Below are 22,833 nucleotides of genomic sequence, written 5' to 3'. Positions count from 1 at the left end.
GTAAATTCAGCACTTGTTGTGTGTGTTGCCTCTTCTTGTTGAATCGCTGAATGCCTTCTCAATTGAAAGTCGCTTTGGACAGAAGCGTCTGCTGAATGACTAAATGTAGATCTCTTTAACACAGGTGGTTTCTCCATGGGTGGAGCCATGGCGCTTCATCTGGTCTGCAGGCACCATCAGGACATTGCTGGCATCTTCTGTCTGTCCAGCTTCCTTAACAAAGACTCAGCGGTATATCAGGTAGATAATACCCTTCAGCATGTACAGTCAAATTCAGGAATTTTTTCACAGTATTTCCTATAATATTTGTTTTATTTTTGCTAGAATAAAAGCTGATTTAAATTATTTTAAAACCTTTTTAATGCCAATATTATTAGCCTTTTTAAGCAATATTTTTTTAATCTTCTACAGAACAAACCACTGTTATACAATAACTTGCCTAATTACCCAATCCTGCTTAACTCACTAGTTTCAGCAGGGTGTTTTCACAAATCTACTTTGGAAAAAGTCTGAAAAGTGGGCGTGTCCAGCTCTGTTTAGTGGGGAGTGTCAGAGGAACAAAAGAGGGATGGTGTGGGAGTGTCTTTTTGGGCACGCGCTGAGTTTCAGAGTCTAAACACACACACACACACACACAGGGGAGAAAGTTACTGTGTTTACATGGACATCTGTAGTCGAATTATTTGCCAGATTATTAAATGGTGGACTTTAACTGCAGTTTGGCTCTTTCATTTAGGGAATTCATTCATGCCCCTCGCGACAAACGAGATATTTGATTCAAGGAACTGCTCTAAGCGTGTATTTTTCTTGCAATGTTTGATACCGCACGGCGAATGAGAGAAAAAAACCTCAGCATTTCCCAGAAACTTAGATGCACACGGCAGGTAGTGTCAGAAAGCCGTGTGTGTTATTCCGGTCACTAAATGCGGTGAAAATCCTACACGAGGGTAAAGTTTGGTTGTGGTGCTAACATGTTTACACTCGGTGCAATAGTTAGTTCAATACGAACAAACTGAATAAACAAAGAGCACTGGTCGCTCACTTACCAAATCTGTAGAGACAGGACAATCACCAGCAACTAGAGCCGAGTCTTTATTAAGAGAAGACTACAAGCGAATCAGGATATCAGCGTTTGCAGATGAGAACATCTCTCAGGTAAACAATAATCCTCCTTAGACACGTAAGTTATTGTTGTCGAGCGTCGCGTACACTGTTAATCCACACGTGACTCTGAGCTCTCACAGAGAGAAAATGAAAACAAAACTTAACTGCAGCAAACTGTAAAAGCAACACTTCACGCTTGTTTTGCCAACACAACGTGGCGTCTCTGCCATCTAAACACTGTGACAGAAATGCATATTAATGAAGTTGCACAATAGAGCGCGCTGATTGGTTTGAACCAAGCTTTACTCATGCATTAATGCAGCAAACTGTAAGACGTAATAAGACACACTCTGGCACAGACGTCCAGTCTGCACGCTGGAATACACGCTATTATGATCTCATGACCGTGACGCAGCTTCAAAAATTTGTTTCAAACAGGAAGTACGAATTTGCTTGAAATAACGCAAAAACAACCAATTTACACTTTTTAGTGAAATATAGGTGTCCTAATAGTGTTTTTAGCAGTGTGGGACACATATACGACTGTCAACAGCTCAAAACATGTGTTTTAGTGTTTCTTGACCCTTTAAGCTGTATAGAAGTGTCTTGAAAAATTTCTAGCCAAATATTATTTACTGTCATCATGACAAAGATAAAATAAATCAGTTATTAGAAATGAGTTATTAAAACTATTATCTTCAGAAATGTGTTGAAGAAATCTTCTTTCCGTTAAACAAAAATTGTGGGAAAAAATATACCGGGGAGCTAATAATTCTGACTTATTTTTGGTATCATAATGTCAAACTAAGGGAAAAGAATCTTTATTGTGTTCTGCACAGGCAGTAGAAAATGCACAGCGCCCCCTACCTGAGCTCCTGCAGTGTCACGGCACATCAGACGAGCTGGTTTTCCATGACTGGGGCGAGAAGACGAACACGCTGCTGAAAAAAGCTGGACTCAATGCATCTTTCCATTCCTTCCCAGACCTCAACCATCAGTTGTGTCGACAAGAACTGGAGTTGCTTCGCTCCTGGATCCTGAATAAGCTTTCCATTTAAAGAGTCCTTAATTCTGGACAATGACCACGGCTTCCTCATCACTTACACACAGTAACCAGCATTAACATGTTGTCATGTAATATGAATGCATTGAATATAATCTTAAATGGGTGGCACGGTGGCTCAGTGGTCAGCACTGTCGCCTCACTGACAGAAGGTCACTGGTTCATGTCCCGTCTGGGTCAGTTGGCATTTCTGTGTTTGCATGTTCTCCCAAAGTTGGCGTGGGTGTTCTCCGGGTGCTCTGGTTTCTCCCACAGTCCAAACACATGTGCTATAGGGGAACTGATGAGCTAAATTGGCCATAGTGTATGAGTGTGTGTGTGTGAATGTGAGAGTGTGTATGGGTGTTTCCCAGTACTTTTTTGTGGCTGGAATGTCATCCACTGTGTAAAACCCATCATTCCGCTGTGGCGACCTTCCAGCCGCAACCTATAACTGGGAAACACCCATACACTCTCATTCACACACACTCATACACTATGGGCTGTTTAGTGTGCATGTGTTTGGACTGTGGGGAAAACCGAAGCACCCGGAGGAAACCCACGCCAACATGGGGGGAACATGCAAACTCCACAGAGAAATGCCAAATGGCCCAGCCGGGACTCGATCCAGTGACTTTTTTGCTGTGAGGTGTCAGTGCTAACCACTGAACCACCGTGCCACCTTCATGGAGCTTTTGATCCATTTAAAAAAAAGTCTCAGTCACACTTGCATGGTTTAAAACAAAATGTCCACATGAAAATGCAAAAAGGCCCCATGAAGTGCTGTCAAGGTCATGCCAAAGCAACAGATGGCGCTATACTCCTAACCGTAAAGTCACGTTGGCCAATCAAAAGCTTCAAAAAATAGATATTATTTATATTTTTGATTTCGGTTGGCTGTCAACATGACGTATGTCTGTTTGGAGTTCGGGAAATCGCTGCACATAATCTGATGTCATACAAAATAAATGAAGGTAGAACCAGACCAACAGAAATTGCCTGTGTTTTATCCATTCAGCTAGTCTCCGGGTCTGGCGGGAGCTCCTTTAGCCTAGCGTAGAGCATTGAATTGGAATAGACCATTAGCATATACTGCTCAAAATCAGATTTTTTATCATTGTCCAGGGGTCACGGTGGCTTAGTTGTAGCACTGTCGCCTCACAGCAAGAAGGTCGCTGGTTCGAGCCTCGGCTGGGCCAGTTGGCATTTCTGTGTGGAGATTGCATGTTCTCCCCGTGTTGTCATGGCGTGGCGTGGTTTCCCCCACAGTCCAAACATATTATAGGGGAATTGGATTAACTAAATTGGCCGTAGTGGGTGAATAAGTGTGTATAGGTGTTTCCCTGTATTGGGTTGCAGCTGGGGGGGGCCATCTGCTGCATAAAACATATACTGGGTAAGTTGGCGGTTCATTCCGCTGTGGCGATCACAGATAAATAAAGGACTAAGCTGAAGGAAATTGAATGAATGGTAATTTTCCAAAAAATAAATGGCGTAAACCAGGGGTGTCCAAACTTTTTGGGCCGAGGGCCAGATGCAAAAAAACAAACAAAGTTGTCGCGGGCCAAATTTTACATACATCACACAGACACGCATATATATATATATATACAATTGAAGTCAGAATTGTTAGCCCCCCTAAATTATTAGCCCCCATTTATTTTGACCCCAATTTCTGTTTTACGGAGAGAAGATTTTTTCCACACATTTCTAAACATATTAGTTTTAGTAACTCATTTCTAATGACTGATTTATTTTATCTTTGCCATGATGACAGTAAATAATATTTGACTAGATATTTTTAAGACACTTTTAAACAGCTTAAAGTGACATTTAAAGGCTTAACTAGGTTAATAAAGTTAACTAGTCAAGTTAAAGTAATTAGGCAAGTTATTTTATAACAATGGTTTGTTCTGAAGACTTAAGGGGCTAATAATTTTGACCTTAAAATGGTTCATAAAAAAATTTAAACCGCTTTTTATTCTAGTCGAAATAAAACAAAAGTCTTTTGTCCAAAAGAAAAAATATTATCAGACATACTGTAAAAATGTCCTTGCTCTGTTAAACATCATTTGGGAAATATTTAAAAAAGAAGAAACAAATCAAAGAGGGGCTAATAATTCAGACTTCAACTGTGTGTAGACAGACAGACAGACAGACAGACAGACAGACAGACAGACAGACAGACAGACAGATAGATAGATAGATAGATAGATAGATAGATAGATAGATAGATAGATAGATATAGATAGATCATAACAAGAACTACTGCTTAATTGAATGCATGTAATAGCGACACCCGGTGGTTATTTATTGAATTACGTTCATTTTTGTATAGCGGGCCAGATTCTATTACTATTTATAAAAAGCCTCGCGGGCCACCACAAAACTGATTGCGGGCCGCAGATGGCCCGCGGGCCGTAGTTTGGACACGCCTGGCGTAAACAGTTGCAGGGTGATTAAACGATGACAGATTTTTAATCTTTGGATGAACTACCCTTTTAACATAGGAAAAGTCACTTTTGAGCAGTGTTGCCAACAAGATTTAACAACTTTTCATAATACCCTATCAACTTTTTTTTTTTTTCAAAAAGCACCTAGCAACAAATTTAGCCATTTTTAACATTCACAGTGACTCAAAAGAGCAGTGGCTGCAGGCTTCACTCAGTAGAAAAATTGAGGAAGAAATATACAGGGTGCTGCACGGTGACGCAGTGGGTAGCACGTTTGCCTCGCAGCAAGAAGGTCGCTGGTTCAGTTTCTGTGGAGTTTGCATGTTCTCCCGTGTTCGCATGGGTTTCCTCCGGGTGCTCCGGTTTCCCCCACAGTCCAAAGACATGCGGTACAGGTGAATTGGTAGGCTAAATTGTCCATAGTGTATGTGTGTGTATGGATGTTTCCCAGTGATAGGTTACAGCTGGAAGAGTATACGCTGCGTAAAACATATGCTGGATAAGTTGGTGGTTCATTCTGCTGTAGAGACCCCAGATTAATAAAGGGACTAAGCCGAAAAAAAGAAGAAAATGAATGGATATACAGGGGGGCTAATAATTCTGACTTCAGCTGTATGAAAATATTCAAATGAAAATATTCTAAACTTTCAAGGATTTAAGATGCTGATGACCGTTAAACGTGGTCTTGTAAAAAGGGCCGTATAAACCTGGATTTACCAGCATGTACTCCACCTCACAAAGGCTCTACTTATTGTGCAGATTTCATAGCCTGTAGCGCAAACCGCTTGAAAGTGTTCAGTCAAGCACATTCTGCAGGCCGTGATGATGACTCTTCCATGGAGTCTGGTTTGGCCTGTAGATTCTGTGGTCAGGCCGAAACGGCAGGTAGAACTATCACACCGGAGGGGAGAAATGCCACTCGACTCTGTGGTTTGGACTCAAAATCTGGTCTGTTTGGCACCGTCCTGTTTCCTGCAGAGCGAGGTATCTCTTCTACCCCCTTTTTTCCCCTCCGCACTATTAATGCTCGCCATGAAATCTGCTCTACATGTGTTTGGAGGTTTGCTCGGTTTTCTTGATCGTCCCGAACGGTAGCTTCATTAATGGTTATTGGGAGGAAGTGGTTGGCAGGTTTAAAGTCCTGTAGATGTTCTGCTTGGTTTGTTTTGTGAGGCTACAAGCCAGTACCAACATGCGCCATCTGGACACTGCACTCAAAAAAAAAAGATGACTTTTGCTGCTTGCTCAAACTACTTGTTTATAATGAGCTGAAACAACTGAATGCTTAAGTTTTTTCAGGGAACATCCTAATTGTTTAATACTTAATCAACTTAAATTTGTAAAAACAATTACAGTATGTTAAATGAATCAGTTTGTGTTGGGACAACATGAAGGAATTGTGTGAAACCCTGAATTTTTTTTATTTAAAATGCTGGCTTCCATACAAGTCTTTTATGTTGTCCCAAATCAATTTAATTTAGTTGTCTTAATTGTTTTTACAAATTTAAAGGGCCACGAAACCCCCCCTTGTCTCAGCAGGGTGTTTCCACACCTAGTTTTGGAAAAAAGTCAGGAAAGTGTGTGTGTCCAGCTCCGTTTAGGTGGGAGTGTCGGTTGAGGGAAAGAGGGAAGATTTTGCATAAAAATGGGAGTTTCAGTTTGGCACACGCTGATTTTCACTGAGGCGAAACAAACACAGACGCAAAGGGGAAAGACTGACTGTGTTTACATGGACATCAGTAATATCAAATAATTTGCCAAATTATTATTGCGTCGACTATAACTGCAGTTTGGCACTTTCACTTTCATTCAGGAACATTTCCTGCATGCCCCCCGTGACAAACGAGATATTGGATGTGAGGAACTGCTGGAAGTGTGTAGTTTTAATGGAGTGTTTAATACCGGACGGCAAATGGAAGAAAAAAAACCTCGGTAACCTAAATGCACTCAGTAGGTAGCATCAGAAAGTCGTGTGTGTAGACTATCCTGTCACAAAATGCGTCAAAAATCCTACACAACGCTAATAGTTTAAGGTGTTTACATTCGGAGAGCAGCATTTACAGCGGATCTTTCAGCTCATAATATTGTAGTGATATTAACGTACTGTAAACTCAGTAACTCAATCATTTTGACTGAGGTCTGTCTTTAAAAACTGAAAGAGTACTACTGACGACACAAACTAACGTTGCCTCCGAATAAAAAAACAAAGAACACTGGTCGCTCACAAAATCTGTAGAGACAGGACAATCAACACCAACTGGAGCCGCGTCTTTTTTAAAAGGAGACGAGCGGCAAATACAGATTACAGGTAAAAATTGTCTATACAAACGTATTTCTGTCGCGTGCACTGTAGTCCACGCTGCGCTCTCATAGCGGGGAAATGAAAGCAAAACCTTCACTGCAGCAAATATATAAACGCAACACTGACGACCTCCAAATTCTTGCTCTTCCATTTGTTTTGGCAACACAACGTGGCGTCTCTCTGCCGTCTAAACACTGTAACTGGTTAACAGTCATCGAAGCTGTCATGCATATTAATGAAGTTGCACCGCATACACAATAGAGCATGCTGATTGGTTTGAACCAATTTTTTCTCATGAATGAATGCAGCACACTCAGAGACATCACGAAGTACTTGCAGGTACAGACATGCAGTCTTAACACTGGAATACACACAAGGATCTAATCGACGTGACGCAGTTTAAAAAACCAGTTTAGTTTCAAACCGGAAGAACGAATTTGCTGGAAATAAATAAAAAACAACCAATTTTCACTTGTTAGTGAAATATATGTGTCCTAATAGTGTTTTAGGCAGCGTGGGACACATATACGACTGTCAACAGCTCAAAAAAAAAGTGTTTTGGTGTTTTGTGATTCTTTAAGTCAGGGGTCACCAATCTCGGTCCTGGAGGGCCGGTGTCCCTGCAGGGTTTAGCTCCAACTTGCCTCAAAACACCAGCCTGGATGTTTCAAGTATACCTAGTAAGACCTTGATTAGTTTGTTCAGGTGTGTTTGATTAGGGTTGGAGCTAAAATCTGCAGGACACCGGCCCTCCAGGAACAAGTTTGGTGACCAATGCTTTAAGTGGCTTGAACAAAACACAAACAAGTTAAAACCCTGCCACTCCTACCACTGATCACCCATCACCTGTGTGCCCTTACGCAAGCAGGTGAACTGACGTGAACTGTAGGTGGAGATAATCCATATCACCAAACCACTCGATCCATGACACAGAATAATACAGCATAATATTATTCATCTTAATTACTCAATAATCATACAGCCAATAAACAAATAAAGTATAACATTATATAAACATCACAAATAACTCCAACAGAAGGATTTCTAATACATGACTGTGTTACTTACTGGAGTAAAATCGATTCAGATTACAACATTCATTCATTTTCCTTCGGCTTAGTCTATTCATCACCACAGCGGAATGAACCGCCAACTATTCCAACATGTTTTACGCAGTGGATGCCCTTCCACCTGTAACCCAGTACAAGGAAACACCCAAACACTTACATTCACACACACACAACTTTAGCATATCCAATTCCCCTAAAGCGCTTGTGTTTGGACTGTGGGGTAAACCAGAGCACCCGGAGGAAACCCACGCCAACATGGGGAGAACATGCAAACTCCACAGAGTAATGCTAACTGACCCAGCCAGGACTCGAACCAGCACCCTTCTTGCCGCCCTCTAGGATTAAAAATAATAAATTCAGTTATACAAAAGCAGTCTTGATGAAGCTTCTGTTAGTCAAGCATAAATCTATCTGACCTCTTTCAGCTCTGAAGTGTTATGAATGCTCCATATTCAGAGCCGGACTGCACATTTGCATCTGTGTGTGCTTGGATTAAAGTTGTTTTTGGGGTAATGGGATCTTGCTACGTTTTTTTTTTTTTCCTCCTTACATAATTTCCGCTACACTCAATAGTATTAGTGTGCTTGCAGATCTGAGTTTGCCCAGTCAGCTGGATTTTGCACTTAAAAACCCAGTGTGTTTGATTCCCATATTTTGCTTTAATACAGCAGCTGAGCTTGGAAAGTTATAAGCAAATTGCTGCTTTTTTTGCCTTGGTTTTATGCCCGCTGTCATTCTGACATATATATCTAAAATGCTTTGGCAATGGGAAGCTATGTCTTACTTTGCCAACGAGGCTTGTTAATTCAATTGAACCCCAAAAGTTATGTAACATCCCGTTCTATTCGGTAGCATTTAAGGACTGCTCTGAACACACTCTGCGCTGTAGACCGTTTTCTGAAGCATGCAGAAGTGGAACAGTGGATGAACGGCTTTTTAGCATTTCTCACACTACAGGGCCAAAGCCCTAAGAAGCCATGGTGTTTACTAGGACTGTGCGATTTGGGGAAAATATCTCATTGCAATTTTTTTGACAGATATTGCAATTGATTTTGTAGGCAAGCTTCAGCTCAGTAATCTGTAAGTCGTGTATGGCGGCAAATCAATGGCAATATTAATCGAGCGCAGCGGTGATGTTTGCGCGCGAGGAGAAGTGAACCGTGAGCAGATTACAGGTCTACACGCGAGAAAACTACAGCTCGCGAGCGCACAGGGGATCTTCACACGCGCGAAGATTAATTATCATTATTTGACTGTTTCTCGAGATTGAATCCTCATAAAGTTCATAAAGTTCTCAGAAAGTTTCTTATGATTATGACTTGCAAATTGTATATATATTTAATGGCGTGATCTTTTAACCTGCGTCCAATCCCGGCTAACTTCCGGAAAAGCAGAGTAGCCAATAGCGTTAGAGATAACAAGTACACCAAGTCCCGCCCCAGGACTGACAAAAATCAAAACTGTTTCGCGCGAGCAGAGAGAAGAACCAGCGAGCGAGCGGAGAGAACTGATCGCGCACGCGCGCTGTAGGCTCACGAGAGCCTCACGAGAGCGTCCATCGTGCGCGGGACTTGTTTTCTCGCGCTGGATCAGTTGAGCGCGCGCGTGAAGATCCCCTGTGCGCTCGCGAGCTGTAGTTTTCTCGCGTGTAGACCTGTAATCTGCTCACGGTTCACTTCTCCTCGCGCGCAAACATCACCGCTGCGCTCGATTAATATTGCCATTGATTTGCCGTCATAGTCGTGGCAACAATTCTGCGAAAGCTCCTAAAAGTGACCTGTTTTCATTCTGTGTGAAAATATTCCCATATTACCGACATGCTGTTTTCCTATGATATTAATTTGTCTATGAATGCTTCTAAGGCCGCAGACGCCACGCTTTCCTGTTTGTTTTCTTTTTTTTATTGTGGGCGTTCTGTATAGTTCAATTGTGCAATACTGATTGGGCAGAACGTAAGTGTGCTCACTCAATTGGCTAATAAGACTATCATACACATACAGCATTCACGAATTTGCTCTGGACAGGGGAAATTAAGAAATATATATATATATATATATAACTAGAACCAGTGTTGGGCAAGCTACTTGAAAAATTTAGTGGGTTATGCTATTAGCTACTCTACTTAAAATATAGCTTAACTACACTAAAAGCTAGCCCCTGGGAAATGTAGCAAGCTAAGCTAAAAGCTACTTGTCAAAGAAGCATAGCTATCCATTTTTAAATAGAAGCAGCTTCAATCCAAGTCAATCATATCTTAGTGATCAGTAAAACTGTCAATGAAACATATGAGGCAGAATAGTTCAGTTCAGTAATTTACTGCAAATAATATGCTGTACAGAAACTTATAGAACGTAGAAACCTATATTACAGCAAAAACAAAATAACCAATAAAACCAGCTGTTACACAATTGAAATACTATAGTCATTTATAGTAAAGGGAAATACTTAGCAATAAACATTATATTGTGTGTGTGTGTGTGTATATATATATATATATATATATATATATATATATATATATATATATATATATATATATATATATATATATATATATATATATATATATATATATATATATACTGTATATATATATATGTGTGTGTTTTTACGACTCTTCATTAATAAATTACACTACAAAATGTAGTATCATTAATAACTAATAACTCATGAACTAATAGTAATTACTATAGTATACTTTAGCCTTTACTACAGAAAGAAGAGTCATTCTGGTCATCATATGGATTTACTTTCATCAGATAGACACTGGCCTCACAGCTCCATGAATGTCAGTGCCGTCTCTTATTGATCGGTAAATGTAGTGTGTGGGGACGCTAATGCACTATTTGACAAATAAAATAGCTTCTCTACTAAAAAAAGCTATTTGATTTAGAAAATAGCGACACTACTTAGAAATGTAGTTAAGCTAGTAGCATCACTACTTGTAGCGATGCTACTGCTTAACACTGATTAGAATCACTGATGTTTATGGTAAAGACGCTCAAAAATGAATGTTGTAGGCAACAATTACATAATTTAACCAATAGGTGGCGACAACCAACCATCAAAAATATGCCACTGAATAATTCTTCAACAATGATCATCCAGCAATTAAACATGAAGTTTTGAGTGAATAACTGGATCATTTATTGAAAATGAGACTACAAATAAATAAAGGTTGATAATATATACAAATATATATATTAGGGATGTACCAATATTGTAAATACTGTCACACCGCAATAGCAATTTTTTTTAATATTACTGTAGGCGCATGACTCAATAAAACTATATTTCTGAGAAAAGTTTGCTTAGGCGAATGAAGCGAACGGGAGGTAGCAGGAACTACAATTCCCATCAGCCCAGGCGTGGCCATCATCCTTTGCGGTCTGTTGTCACTACAGATCCAGTAATGCGGAAATGGAGTGTGTTGCTTGTAGCGGGGAAGAAAAAGAGCTGGAAAAGATCGAACCTAAAGCGGGTTTTAAATCGGATGTGTGGAAGCATTTCGGTTTCTTTCTAAAAAGATACGAAAAAGGAGAAAAGGTGACAGACAAAGAATAAAACAGTATGCAGGCACTGCCAGACTGTGGTGAAATATAAGTCGGGGAATACGACTAATAACAGTCATGGGGACTGCAGAACACAGCACACTGCTCAGATTGATGCTGACATTGACTTGTACCCCAAAGAGATCTCTATCTCACTCATGGCTTGTCCTCTCAAGTGGTGAAAAGACAATGCACAGCGTTACCCACTGCTGTCAACCTTGGCTAAATCATATCTCTCTGTCCCAGAAACTTCAGTCCCAAATGAGAGGGTTTTTTATTTCTGTTGCAGGGGACATTGTAAATACCCAGAGATCCCAGCTTTTACCAGATTATAGTTATATGATCATTTTCCTTAAAAAACCCATCTCTATCTGAGTGAGTGATTAAATGTTGAATGTGATGAGTTTTCAACAATACTAAATTGAAACTTTATTTTTTTATGGTTTAATAGTTTTTTGTTATTAAAATTGAAAAATTGACGTTCCTGTTTCGAAACTTACAGATAGATGGCTCATTTGTATGTCATTGATATGTTCAGTAAGGTAAATAAACACTTTTGCCACTTTTTTTGAGTATTTTCGTTTTGTTTTTCTTGTAAATTATTCAATAAATACCGTACCGTGCCATTCATACTATCGTAGGTAATATCGTACTGTGAAATTCTGATACCGTTACATCCCTATTATATATACAAATGATAATGTCAGATTTCTACATTTAGTGTTATCAGCAACAGTGGGAGTGACCGTGAATTTTTCACAGTACTGAATATTTTGGTTTATTTTTATTCAGCTGATTATTTCTTGATGTTATTTTTAATTAAATTACAGCTTCTTAGTTCTGTTTGTTAAAACCAAAAGTGTCTCGCTTTGTTGTTTCTGTAATAAACGGAAAGCAAATGGAATGTGTCTCCCCCCTTTTTGGCTGATCCGAAAAATGCTCCAATCCGTGACGAAAAATCAATAATGTGATCTGAACTGTGAGATTTGTGATCCGTTGCACCAATAATGACAGCACAATATATTTGACTAGACATTTTTCAAGACACTATAGTGTTCAGCTTAAGGTGACATTTAAAAGCTTGACTAGGTTAATTAAGCATTGTATAATGATGCTTTGTTTTGTAGACAATCGGAAGGAAATATAATTTAACAGGGCTAATAACTTTGACCTTAAAATGTTTTTAAAGAAATTAAAATCTCTTTTTATTCTAGCCAAAATAAAACAAATCAATCTTACTCCAGAAAAAAAAAATATTATAGGAAATACTGTGAAAAAACTCCTCGCTCTGTTAAACATCATTTGGGAAATATTTGAAAAACGTTCACAGGAGGGCGAATCATTTTGATTTCAACTGTGTGTCCTTTTCTTTTTCAGTTTTTTTTTGTCAGTCCTTTCTCTCTCTCGCTTCCAGCAGTGTGTAGAAGGAACGTCTCTCACACACTCCCTTTACTCCTCCTGGAGCCAGACTGCAGGGAGAGATGACGGTAATGAAGACGGCTCCTCAGCGTCTGCTCCTCATGGGGTAACATCAGGTGAGGAAATGAACACACATCAGTGTCTTTTAAAGCTTAAAGGAGTAGCTCTCACATAATGAAATTTCTGTCATCGTTTACTCAACACATATATGACTCCGAAGAATCTTCACACAGCTTTTTGTCAAAAGGACATCTCAATTATGGCTGAAACGCTCTGAAAAAAGACAACCCTCCCCTGAAACCACCGTTAAATCATCATAAAGAGAGGTCCATAAAAACTGGGTACTATTTTCCAAATCTTCTGAAGCCAAAGTCAGATTTGTGAACAAATCAGTCCAGATTAACCGGTTTACTGAATATAGTTGCCTAAGAAGTATTTGAAGTCAGAATTATTAGCCACCTTTAATATTTTTCTTCTTTTTAATATATTTCCCAAATGATGTTTGACAGAGCAAAGAAATTTTCACAGTGTGTCTGATAATATTTTTTCCTCTGGAGAAAGTCTTGTTTGTTTTATTTCGGCTAAAAATAAAATCAGTTTTTAATTTTTTAAACACCATTTTAAGGACAAAGTTATTAGCCCCTTTAAGCTATATTTTTTCTCGATAATTAACAGAACCATGGTTATGCAATAACTTGCCTAATTACCCTAACCTGCCTAGTTAACCTAATTAACCTAGTTAAGCCTTTAAATGTCTTTATAAGCTGTAAAGAAGTGTCTTGAAGAATATCTAGTCTAATATTATTGAAGAAATCTTCTATCAGATTACATCAAAAGCTCAGCGCGATCAGACGATCATAATCCAGAGCAGCAGTTCCCAAACTTTTCAGCCTGTGACCCACAAAATTACAATGCCATTGACTCGCGAACCCCTAATATCCTCTGAGGTGGTTATAAATACAGAAACCTTGCATGCAATACACACACACACACACCAATACACCCAAGTCTATTCGTCGTTAAATTATTTTAATGTATGTGAGTGCTGTGAATGGGCCAGAAAGTTTAACCTCATTCATTCATTCTCTTGTCGGCTTAGTCCCTTTATTAATGCGGGGTCGCCACAGCGGAATGAACCGCCAACTTATCCAGCAAGTTTTTACGCAGTGGATGCCCTTCCAGCTGCAACCCATCTCTAGGAAACATCCACACACACATTCACACACACACACTCATACACTACGGACAATTTAGCCTACCCAATTCACCTGTACCGCATGTGTTTGGACTGTGGGGGAAACCGGAGCACCCGGAGGAACCCCACGCGAACGCAGGGAGAACATGCAAACTCCACACAGAAACGCCAACTGAGCTGAGGTTTGAACCAGCGACCTTCTTGCTGTGAGGCGACAGCACTGCCTTCTGCGCCACTGCTTCGCCCGAAAGTTTAACCTGATGTTATAAAATCAATGTGCTGCATCTGACACTATTGCTGTGTCTTTAATATAATGTAGTTACCACAGGGCTCACAATCCAATAGAGCTAGTAACTATAGGCTACTATAATATCTATATAGTATATAGTAACTATAAATTTTTCTCTTCAGTAGGTTATGGATACAATATGGTAATACTTATGGTTTAATAAAAATAAATAGATTTTTGGAAATCACCAGGCGACCCCCCCTTTATTGTCCAGCGACCCCTAGGGGGCTCCCGACCCCCAATTTGAGAACCACTGATCCAGAAAATTATGTCTAAAGGCTGATTTATACTTCTGTGTCAAACACCGGTGTATGCTACGGCGCTGACGCATAGCCCTTCGCCGTGGCCGTCGCCGTCACTGATGTGCACCTCTCAAAAAATGTAACTACACGTCGCAACAACGCGTAGCGCAAGCTCTGTGATTGGTCGGCTTGGTAGCGCTGACGAGTCTGGGCGGGACCGAGAGCCGCGCGAATGGCGCGAGCGATTGTTTGAGTCCCGTGAAGGAGCTCCGGATGGAAAGTTTTGTTTTGTGTTTACCTCATGGTCAAAGTTGTTGCACGTCCGCCGGTTCCTGCCTCAAAATGAGCGAGTTTAAGTCACTTGTACATCCCGGAAGTGTTCAGGAAAAACAAAACACCAGAGAAGAAACTCTACACAGAGGAAGATTTACACCTCACTGCCAACTAGGGTTTCGGAAGTGTTAATGCAGACCGACAGAGACAGCGCGCAGAAGTATAAATGCACAGCCACGCGCGTTGCATGCGCCGTGAGTTACACTTGACGCAGAAGTATAAACCAGGCTTAACACAGCCATAAACGAGGTTGATGTCATGTGCGCAAGGTGCAGTCCATTCCAAATGGAGATTTTGTTTGATTTGAATGTTTAGCAACAAAACTTACGAGATAGTTTCACTTTATTAGTGACTCCAAATCTTAAATGTAATCTTAAGCTTTGGCAAACAGTTTTGGAGAATTTGATGTTTCAGCCATTCAAACAGAATGCCCAAGAGGTGTTTCAAAGATGGCCGCTGAGTGAAATGACTTGCCTTAAAGAAACTTTGATCTGGTTCCAGACAGTATTTCTGAAAAATCCCGATGAGGATGACGTGTACTGTTTACATTCCATGATCTCCCGGTGGTGACCGTTTCCCAAATCGCAGAACTGCCTCATTTTCCCATGGTGCAATTATCCCGGGTGAAGGGTGTTGTTTTAAGGTGCCTCCCCACCCTGCCTTTGAGGGGTTTTTTACCTCTCTCTAAATTGTGCTTTGTCCACTTAGATGATAATCTGCTTCACAGCACATGTGTCAGATGGAAGGAATGCTAATCTGGAAGAGGTGCAGAGCTTGGACTTTTTTGGCAGCCAGCTTCCCACTTACTTTCCATGCGGCTGCGTTCGGGAGAAGGAGAGGTGTTGACGAATCCCAGATAGGACAGTTCGGGATTCAGGCCTCTGTCGGACAGCTGACCTCAACTCCTGTACTGATGCCACATCCAGATCTGTAGCGATCGGTTATACAGTCACACTCGCAGTGTGTTTTCCCGAACCGTGAACCGCTCTACAACATAAACTGTATTTTATTGAAGTCATCTGTCAGACGGCGAATAATCAAGCCTCTCCTCTCTCTCGCTCTCTTTAGTCTGGAATGGAGGATCACAATTTCTGAATGAAGATGTTGAAGGAGCACTCCAACTTTTAAAAAGTAGTGTAGTTTTACTAGATTCAGCTGATCTCTGTGTTTGGTGGGAGCACTTTTAGCTTAGCTTAGCATAGATCATCGAATTGAATTAGACCAATTATTCTATTATCTATTATTCTATTATATCTATTATTCTATTATTCTATAATCATTAATGAAGCATTAGCATATAGTTAAGTCATTATTTGTTAAGCATTAACTCTGCATTACATTACTTTATTATAACTAAGCCTTCAATTGTCATTTATAAGAGATTAACATAGCATAAATAGTTCACAGAACTGAATGAAATTGAGTTAATAAAGCATTTATTAACATACAAAGCAACTATTAATATATGTCTGAATTATAAGATATACACAACCTGACAAAAGTCTTGTCGTCCATCCCAGTTGTGAGAGCAACATTCATCTGGGTTGCATTCAGTATGGGGGTGTGCAAAAGATCTGCTGAGTTAATGGCAACATCAACAGCCTGAGGTATCAAGACATTTGTGCTGCCCATTACATTACAAACCACAGGAGAGGGACAATTCTCCAGCAGGATAGCGCTCCTTCTCATACTTCAGCCTCCACATCAAAGCTCCTGAAAGTAAAGAAGGTCAAGGTGCTTCAGGATTGGCCAGCCCAGTCACCAGATATGAACATTATTGAGCATGTCTGTGGTAAGATGGAGAAGGCATTGAAGATTAATCCAAAGGATCTTGATGAACTCTGGGAGTCCTGAAAGAAGGCTTTCTTTGCCATTTTAGATAAGTGTCAAAAAATCTCATAATAAGTGTCCAAAAATCTCAAAATAAGTGTCAAAAAATCTCAAAATAGTCTCAAAAAATCTCAAAATAAGTGTCAAAAAATCTCAAAATAGTCTAAAAAAAATCTCAAAATAAGTGTCAAAAAATCTCAAAATAAGTGTCAAAAAATCTCAAAATAGTCTCAAAAAATCTCAAAATAGGTGTCAAAAAATCTCAAAATAGGTGTCAAAAAATCTCAAAATAGTCTCAAAAAATCTCAAAATAAGTGTCCAAAAATCTCAAAATAGTCTCAAAAAATCTCAAAATAAGTGTCAAAAAATCTCAAAATAGTCTCAAAAAATCTCTAAATAACTGTCCAAAAATCTCAAAATAACTGTCCAAAAATCTCAAAATAGTCTCAAAAAAATCTTAAAATAGTCTCAAAAAATTTCAAAATAAGAGTCAAAAAATCTCAAAATAAGTGTCAAAAAATCTCAAAATAGTCTCAAAAAATCTCAAAATAACTGTCCAAAAATCTCAAAATAACTGTCCAAAAATCTCAAAATAGTCTCAAAAAAATCTTAAAATAGTCTCCAAAAATTTCAAAATAAGAGTCAAAAAATCTCAAAATAAGAGTCAAAAAATCTCAAAATAGTCTCAAAAAATCTCAAAATAAGAGTCAAAAAATCTCAAAATAGTCTCAAAAAATCTCAAAATAGGAGTCAAAAAATCTCAAAATAAGAGTCAAAAAATCTCAAAATAGTCTCAAAAAATCTCAAAATAAGTGTCAAAAAATCTCAAAATAGTCTAAAAAAAATCTCAAAATAAGTGTCAAAAAATCTCAAAATAAGTGTCAAAAAATCTCAAAATAGTCTAAAAAAAATCTCAAAATAAGTGTCAAAAAATCTCAAAATAAGTGTCAAAAAATCTCAAAATAAGTGTCAAAAAATCTCAAAATAGTCTCAAAAAATCTCAAAATAGGTGTCAAAAAATCTCAAAATAGGTGTCAAAAAATCTCAAAATAGTCTCAAAAAATCTCAAAATAAGTGTCAAAAAATCTCAAAATAGTCTCAAAAAATCTCTAAATAACTGTCCAAAAATCTCAAAATAACTGTCCAAAAATCTCAAAATAGTCTCAAAAAAATCTTAAAATAGTCTCAAAAAATTTCAAAATAAGAGTCAAAAAATCTCAAAATAAGTGTCAAAAAATCTCAAAATAGTCTCAAAAAATCTCAAAATAACTGTCCAAAAATCTCAAAATAACTGTCCAAAAATCTCAAAATAGTCTCAAAAAAATCTTAAAATAGTCTCCAAAAATTTCAAAATAAGAGTCAAAAAATCTCAAAATAAGAGTCAAAAAATCTCAAAATAGTCTCAAAAAATCTCAAAATAAGAGTCAAAAAATCTCAAAATAGTCTCAAAAAATCTCAAAATAGTCTAAAAAAAATCTCAAAATAAGTGTCAAAAAATCTCAAAATAAGTGTCAAAAAATCTCAAAATAGTCTCAAAAAATCTCAAAATAGGTGTCAAAAAATCTCAAAATAGGTGTCAAAAAATCTCAAAATAGTCTCAAAAAATCTCAAAATAAGTGTCCAAAAATCTCAAAATAGTCTCAAAAAATCTCAAAATAAGTGTCAAAAAATCTCAAAATAGTCTCAAAAAATCTCTAAATAACTGTCCAAAAATCTCAAAATAACTGTCCAAAAATCTCAAAATAGTCTCAAAAAAATCTTAAAATAGTCTCAAAAAATTTCAAAATAAGAGTCAAAAAATCTCAAAATAAGTGTCAAAAAATCTCAAAATAGTCTCAAAAAATCTCAAAATAACTGTCCAAAAATCTCAAAATAGTCTCAAAAAAATCTTAAAATAGTCTCCAAAAATTTCAAAATAAGAGTCAAAAAATCTCAAAATAAGAGTCAAAAAATCTCAAAATAGTCTCAAAAAATCTCAAAATAAGAGTCAAAAAATCTCAAAATAGTCTCAAAAAATCTCAAAATAGGAGTCAAAAAATCTCAAAATAAGAGTCAAAAAATCTCAAAATAGTCTCAAAAAATCTCAAAATAAGTGTCAAAAAATCTCAAAATAGTCTAAAAAAAATCTCAAAATAAGTGTCAAAAAATCTCAAAATAAGTGTCAAAAAATCTCAAAATAGTCTAAAAAAAATCTCAAAATAAGTGTCAAAAAATCTCAAAATAAGTGTCAAAAAATCTCAAAATAAGTGTCAAAAAATCTCAAAATAGTCTCAAAAAATCTCAAAATAGGTGTCAAAAAATCTCAAAATAGGTGTCAAAAAATCTCAAAATAGTCTCAAAAAATCTCAAAATAAGTGTCAAAAAATCTCAAAATAGTCTCAAAAAATCTCTAAATAACTGTCCAAAAATCTCAAAATAACTGTCCAAAAATCTCAAAATAGTCTCAAAAAAATCTTAAAATAGTCTCAAAAAATTTCAAAATAAGAGTCAAAAAATCTCAAAATAAGTGTCAAAAAATCTCAAAATAGTCTCAAAAAATCTCAAAATAACTGTCCAAAAATCTCAAAATAACTGTCCAAAAATCTCAAAATAGTCTCAAAAAAATCTTAAAATAGTCTCCAAAAATTTCAAAATAAGAGTCAAAAAATCTCAAAATAAGAGTCAAAAAATCTCAAAATAGTCTCAAAAAATCTCAAAATAAGAGTCAAAAAATCTCAAAATAGTCTCAAAAAATCTCAAAATGAGTCTAAAAAGTTTTAAAATAGTCTGAAAAAAGTGTCAAAGTCTAAAAGAAGTCTTTAAAAAAGTTTTTAAAAAGACTCAATTTTGTGAAATGGCTAAATTGGTGAAATAATTGACCAAACTACCCAATAGTAGCTATCATAAGTGTTACCGCATTCACCATTAGAAGGCAAAAATCATTCACGAAGGAAAAATAAATCAAATAATTCAACCTCAATGACAAAAAGCTCCACCCCTTCTGCTACATGAGCAGACCTGCGAATGTTTAGTGTGACGTGGTCAACATACACTTATTTTTAACCATTGAATAAGTGCAGCATGCGGGTATTTAAAGTGCTCTTATTCTTTTTAGAATAAAATGAAAAATACTACTTAATAATAATAATTATTATTATTATTATTACAGGATTTACAAATGTCTCCTGCTCTGACTGAAGCTGGTGTGTGTGTGTGTGTGTGTGTGTGTGTGTGTGTGTGTGTGTGTGTGTGTGTGTGTGTGTGTGTGCGTGTGTGTGTGTGTGTGTGTGCGTGTGTGTGTGCGTGTGTGTGTGCGATTGAACAGCTCAGGAACTTTTTTCACCGATAAAGCAGCAGCAGCAGACGAACCTTACATGATGATGTCATGCTTAAATTTACTCACTTCTACCCCGAGACCACTCTGTTTCGCTAGTCATAGCACATATATTTCATATGTGGTAATGTCACGACTAAATGACTCATGTTCTGTCTGTCTGTGTGTCTGTCTGTCTGTTTTTCTTCCCTCGCTCCTTTGTATGTGTGTTTATATGAGTTTTTATCTGGAAAACATTCGCACTTGCCAAGAGAACACTCATCCTTCTTTGAGACAGCCAACACATGGTATAAAATTTGGGAATTAAGATGTGAATACCTTTGCAGCAGATCAGACTGCTCTTACGGTGTGGACGGGCATTAGTCATGCCGCCGTTTTCAGACTCGGTGATATCATTACAGTTTTGTGAATCACTCTGTGTGTCAGCGCTTCTGCATTTTACTGGGGATCAGCTTTAAATAATGAAAGTATAAGCACCGATGCGCATTCTGAGAGTTTGGGGAATTTCTGAGCTCACACATAATCAGATGAGTCACGGTAGTCTAGGTGGACGTTCTCGTCCAGCCATCTGATTATTTGTTTTCATCGCCAGTCCGAAATGTTTGAAGAATTAGTTTGTAGTTTGGTTAGTTGCCTTTTCAAAGACATTATTTAATACAACCCCAAATCAAAGAAAGTGGGCACAGTATGGAAAAAGCAAATAAAAAAAGAAAGTAGTCATTTCTAAATTAACTTTGACTTATATTTTATTGCAGACAATACAACAAACATTATTTAATGTGTTCCTTATGATTTTTATTGTTTGTTTTTTACAAAACAAACAACACATTTCAAAATGTAGATTTTGTGCTTCAAAATGCACCACACATTCTCTATTGGTGACAGGTCAGGACTGCAGGCAGGCCAGTCAAGTACCTGTATCCTCTTTCTTTATTTGCGATTTCCATACTGTCCTAACTTCTCATGATTTGGAGTTGAACATTATTGCCATCAGGCTTGTGTTTCCCGGCTAGGAGACAGCCAACACATGGTGAAAAAAAATGTGGGAAGTAAGATGTGAATACCTTTGCAGCAGATCAGACGGCTCTTACGGTGTGGACGAGCATTAGTTATGCCGTCGTTTTCAGACTCGTAGTGATTTCTAAATTTACTCTAACTTGTTATTTTATTACAGACAATACAACAAACATTATTCAATGTGTTCCTCATGATTTGTTATTGTTTATTTGCTTTCTTTTTTTAAGTAAACAACACATTTCAAATTGGAACAGTAAAGCATTTACCAGTTTGTAATGTTGCCATTCCCTTTACAACACTTAAAATACGTTTAAGGACTGAAGACAAGGGATGAAGTGTTTCAGGTGTCATTTTGTCCAATGCTTCCTGCAAACAAGTCTTAAGGTGGGCTACAGTACAGGGTCTTCGTTTTCGCATGTTGGTCTTCAAAATGCACCACACATTCTCTATTGGAGACAGGTCAGGACTGCAGGCAGGCCAGTCAAGTACCTGTATCCTCTTTCTTTATTTGCGATATCCATACTGTCCTAACTTCTCATGATTTGGAGTTGTACATTATTGCCATCAGACTGGTGTGTGCCGGCTAGGAGACAGCCAACACATGGTATAAAATGTGGGAAGTAAGGTGTGAATACCTTTGCAGCAGATCAGACTGCTCTGATGGCGTGGAAGAGCATCAGTTATGCCGCCGTTTTCAGACTCGTAATGATTTCTAAATTTACTTTGACTTGTATTTCATTGCAGAAAATACAACAAACATTATTTAATGTGTTCCTCATGATTTTTATTGTTGTTTTGTTTTTTCAAAATAAACAACACATTTCAAATTAGAGCAGTAAAGCATTCGCCACTTTGTAATGTTTCCATTCCCTTTACAACACTTAAAAGACATTTAAGGACTGAAGACAGCAAGGGATGAAGTTTTTCATGTGTCATTTTGTCCTATGCTTTCTCCAAACAAGTCTTTAGGTGGGCAACAGTATGTGGTCTTCATTTTCGCACCACACATTCTCTATTGGAGACAGGTCAGGACTGCGGGCAGGCCAGTCAAGTACCTGTATCCTCTTTCTTTATTTGTGATTTCCATACTGTCCTAACTTCTCATGATTTGCAGTTGAACATTATTGCCATCAGACTTGTGTGTCCCCCGGCACTAAAAGTCTGCTAAACCAAACTAAACCTGAGTAATTTGTTGAATGGGCATACAGAAAGAGTGCAACGTGCTGTAATTCAAGAAAACATGTAATCACAAAAAAGTTTGCAAAATACTAGTACATCTTTAGAAATGTTTAATTAACTTATTTGCCTCACTTAAATCTTTTTATTCTTGTAATTATTGTACTTTAGAGATATTGTTTGATTTTATTTCCCATTTGCTGTATATATTTTTTATTTGATGATGTTGATATATTACATATTTTATACATGTTTCACATGCTTTGGCAATACTGTACAAAATGTCAGCAGCAAATTTTACCTGGGTGCTTCTGAGTAGAATAAAAGTAAAACAAATAATAGTGGATTTCTTTTTTTTTTTATTTCAACAGTCGTAGTTAGGCATGTGCTGTGGGTAAAATGTGTGTTTCAATCCGGCTACCACTGCGAGTATATTTCAAACCTGTGGGAAGCCCTAAGCACTATCATTCAGTCTGAAAGGGCCTTTAGTTGACATT

At 37.7% G+C, this 22,833-nt stretch overlaps 1 protein-coding gene across 5 annotated transcripts in view; it reads left to right on the top strand.

Annotated features, from left to right (window-relative positions):
• lyplal1 (lysophospholipase like 1) overlaps window positions 1–18,927 on the top strand; it is a 28,319-nt gene extending 9,392 nt beyond the window's left edge. The window contains exons 4-9 of one of the 5 annotated variants that reach the window (XR_015510443.2): window positions 125–240; window positions 12,900–13,057; window positions 16,521–16,927; window positions 18,361–18,381; window positions 18,469–18,641; window positions 18,751–18,927. Coding sequence is in view for 1 of the 5 variants with exons in the window: in NM_001013329.2 (NP_001013347.2) it covers window positions 125–240; window positions 1,944–2,162 (335 nt within the window). In the remaining 4 variants the exon portion in view is untranslated. 5 annotated transcript variants of the gene reach the window in all.
• The last annotated feature ends 3,906 nt before the right edge of the window (window positions 18,928–22,833 follow it).

The sequence above is a fragment of the Danio rerio genome, chromosome 16 (assembly GCF_052040795.2).
Source record: "Danio rerio strain M-AB ecotype USA chromosome 16, GRCz13ab, whole genome shotgun sequence".
NCBI lineage: Eukaryota > Metazoa > Chordata > Actinopteri > Cypriniformes > Danionidae > Danio > Danio rerio.
This window is presented reverse-complemented; position numbering and strand designations above follow the sequence as displayed.